At 38.4% G+C, this 2,973-nt stretch overlaps 1 protein-coding gene across 2 annotated transcripts in view; it reads left to right on the forward strand.

Annotated features, from left to right (window-relative positions):
• LOC128703645 (uncharacterized) overlaps nt 1–1,243 on the forward strand; it is a 220,981-nt gene extending 219,738 nt beyond the window's left edge. For both annotated transcript variants that reach the window (XM_070101329.1, XM_053798389.2), the window contains exons 5-6: nt 1–43; nt 688–1,243. The exon at nt 1–43 is cut by the window's left edge and continues 147 nt beyond it. In XM_070101329.1, the coding sequence (XP_069957430.1) occupies nt 1–43; nt 688–770 (126 nt within the window). In that variant the 3' untranslated portion in view covers nt 771–1,243. The remainder of the gene's footprint in view (nt 44–687) is intronic.
• The last annotated feature ends 1,730 nt before the right edge of the window (nt 1,244–2,973 follow it).

The following is a 2,973-nucleotide window of genomic DNA, read 5'->3' on the forward strand; positions in this document are numbered from 1 at the left end:
AACCCTGACTATCTTCATGCTGAAGAGTATTATTACAATGCAGGTATGTTCAGTACATGTGCGGGTGAAGAATTAGACACATGTGCAACATCTGGGTATCTTTATTAGAGGACGTTTAGCCAACCAGTGGCTTTATCAATAAAAGTACATAATGTGAAGAATGTGGAATTGTATACAAAAGATGAGGTAATTAGTCCCTCAGCCTTGGAGTTGATAGAAAAACACCCCATTCTTCATATATGAGTCTACATTCTTCACATTATGTACTTATACTGTGTGTGTGTGTGTGTGTGTGTGTGTGTGTGTGTGTGTGTGTGTGTGTGTGTGTGTGTGTGTGTGTGTGTGTGATTGAGTGCATATCATAATGCAAAACAGTAGCATCATAGCACACTAACAGATACCAATTATGATACACTTTGGTAAACTCATTTATAAATAGGGGGGATATCTATATATTTCGACCTCATGTTAAGGCTCTCTACCTCGGTAGAGAGCTTAAAGTATAAACATATTTTAAAGCTCTAGTTTCCTATTTCAAAGAGGGTTTTCACGAGCAGTACCTTACACGGTTGTGTAAGGTACTGCCATGTACAAGATGTTAACATGCCAATAATATAGCATAATATGAATATTTCCTTTGACTTTAACAGCTCACAAGCCGTCTAGTAATATAATATTATATTTCAGGTGTGCAAAAAGTTTGCAGGTGGACAAATGAGTCGCTATTGTTGGTGTTGATGCTGTTGTTTCCTGTACATCTTGGCTACTGATCCCTGCACATCCTGGCTACAGACTGCTCTACATCTTCGCTACTGATCCCTGCACATCCTGGCTACAGACTGCTCTACATCTTCGCTACTGATCCCTGCACATCCTGGCTACAGACTGCTCTACATCTTCGCTACTGATCCCTGCACATCCTGGCTACAGACTGCTCTACATCTTGGCTACTGATCCCTGCACATCCTGGCTACAGACTGCTCTACATCTTCGCTACTGATTGTCATAAATCATCGCTGCTGACGCTGATTTCTAAATCCGCCTCCACTGCTGATATTATTCCTGACGTTTCTTATCATCCACGTAGTTTTGTGCACATTTTAGATACTGATCGTGGAAAAATATTTACTAATAGTCCGTAGACCTTATTCACCTTCACTGCTGACTCTCCTTGACATTTTCACTGCTGACTCTCCTTGACATTTTCACTGCTGATTCCTTGACATTTTCACTGCTGATTCTCCTTGACATTTTCACTGCTAACTCTCCTTGACATTTTCACTGCTGATTCTCCTTGACATTTTCACTGCTGATTCTCGTTGACATTTTCACTGCTGATTCTCCTTGACATTTTCACTGCTGACTCCCCTTGACATCTTCACTGCTGACTCTCCTTGACATTTTCACTGCTGACTCTTCTTGACATTTTCACTGCTGACTCTCCTTAACATTTTCACTGCTAACTCTCCTTAACATCTTCACTGTTGATTCCTTGACATCACTACTGATTCCTCAACATCTTCACTGCTGATTTTCATAAAAATTCATTACTGATTCGTACATACCTAAGCTACTGACCGTGAATATTTGTCCTAATTATCTCTAGACGTTGTATTAGAGATGCGTACATTACTTAACACTGATTTTTTTTTTCACTGTCTCACTAAACTGACACCCATCGTTGACCTTAAAATATTCTTATCTATCTTTGAAGAGTCTAATCACACAGTTACTTTCAGTTAATTTATTTTACTTAACTTTCATAAATTTAACTCTTTATTTACTCTGTTGAAATTATTTGCTAGATCTATATCTGCTTTAGTAATAATTTTCACTTATATTTTTCATTTCTATATTACACTGACCATAAATGTGATTCAGTGATATATTTCGCTTATTCAGTTCGTTTTAATAATCTTCAGTGAACACACACATTAGCAATGTATTTGTCTGTTAAAATCGTGTATTGCTATTTAAATTGGGGTTGAATTAATAGATAAGGGAACAAAAGCAGATGCAAGTGTAAATACAATAATAAGACTTGAACACAATACTTTTAAAGTTGGTGGCTGAGGCACTCTGGTGTCAGACCGGGCTGCTGGGTTAGACACACACAAAACGAGCTCCACGCTGACATATTGGTGTCCTGGCCATGTGATGGGTCCCGTGAAATGAACGGGTTGATGAAGAGGAGGCTGCTGCTATTTCCAGTTTTCTCTTAGATCAGAATTTTGCCTCACAGCGTCTGTATAAACCGCATGCGCAGATTTGTCCTTGGGAATTTGCAGGTCCAATGGGCCGTACAGATGAGCAAGAGATTTTGCAGGATTTCACAGGACCTGGATGTTCAGCCTTTTACCAGGAATCGTCATTTTAAGGCGAGTCTCTGTTTGAGGGTTAAGGAGACACTTCGTCCTGCTTCTGTGTTAGACATGTAGGATGCGGCTGACTATGGAGAAACCATACCAAGGGCGGGACTTGAACTCGCGGTCAGAGTCTCAAAACCCGCCCGTGGTATGGTTTACAATCGTGTCATTACGATTTCGTGAATCATGGCGACTATGGAGAACATTTTAACTGCTTATAGCTTCGGCATTTTTGTTTATGTAATGGTTATTATAATTACCAGTGTGCCTGAAGGGATTGTGAAGTAATTTTTACTAGTCTTTTAACATCGACAATTTTTTTTTTAGTTGATGCAGGTTACATTAACTTGGTGTTAAAGTAAAGTGGATCCTTGATTTTCGTGATTAATCCGTTCCAGACAGTCTGCCGAAATTCAAAATTCACGATTTTCAAAACCATTTTCCCCATAAGAAATAATGTAAATCAAATTAATCCGTTCCAGACACCCAAAAGTATTAAAAAAAATGTTTTTTAACATTAAATGTACATTTATCTACACAGAAAATGATGAGACATGAAAAATAAAACAATAATAACTTGACACTTACCTTTATTGAAGAGTTGTTG

Source organism: Cherax quadricarinatus, chromosome 76 (genome assembly GCF_038502225.1).
Source record: "Cherax quadricarinatus isolate ZL_2023a chromosome 76, ASM3850222v1, whole genome shotgun sequence".
Classification (NCBI taxonomy): Eukaryota; Metazoa; Arthropoda; class Malacostraca; order Decapoda; family Parastacidae; genus Cherax; species Cherax quadricarinatus.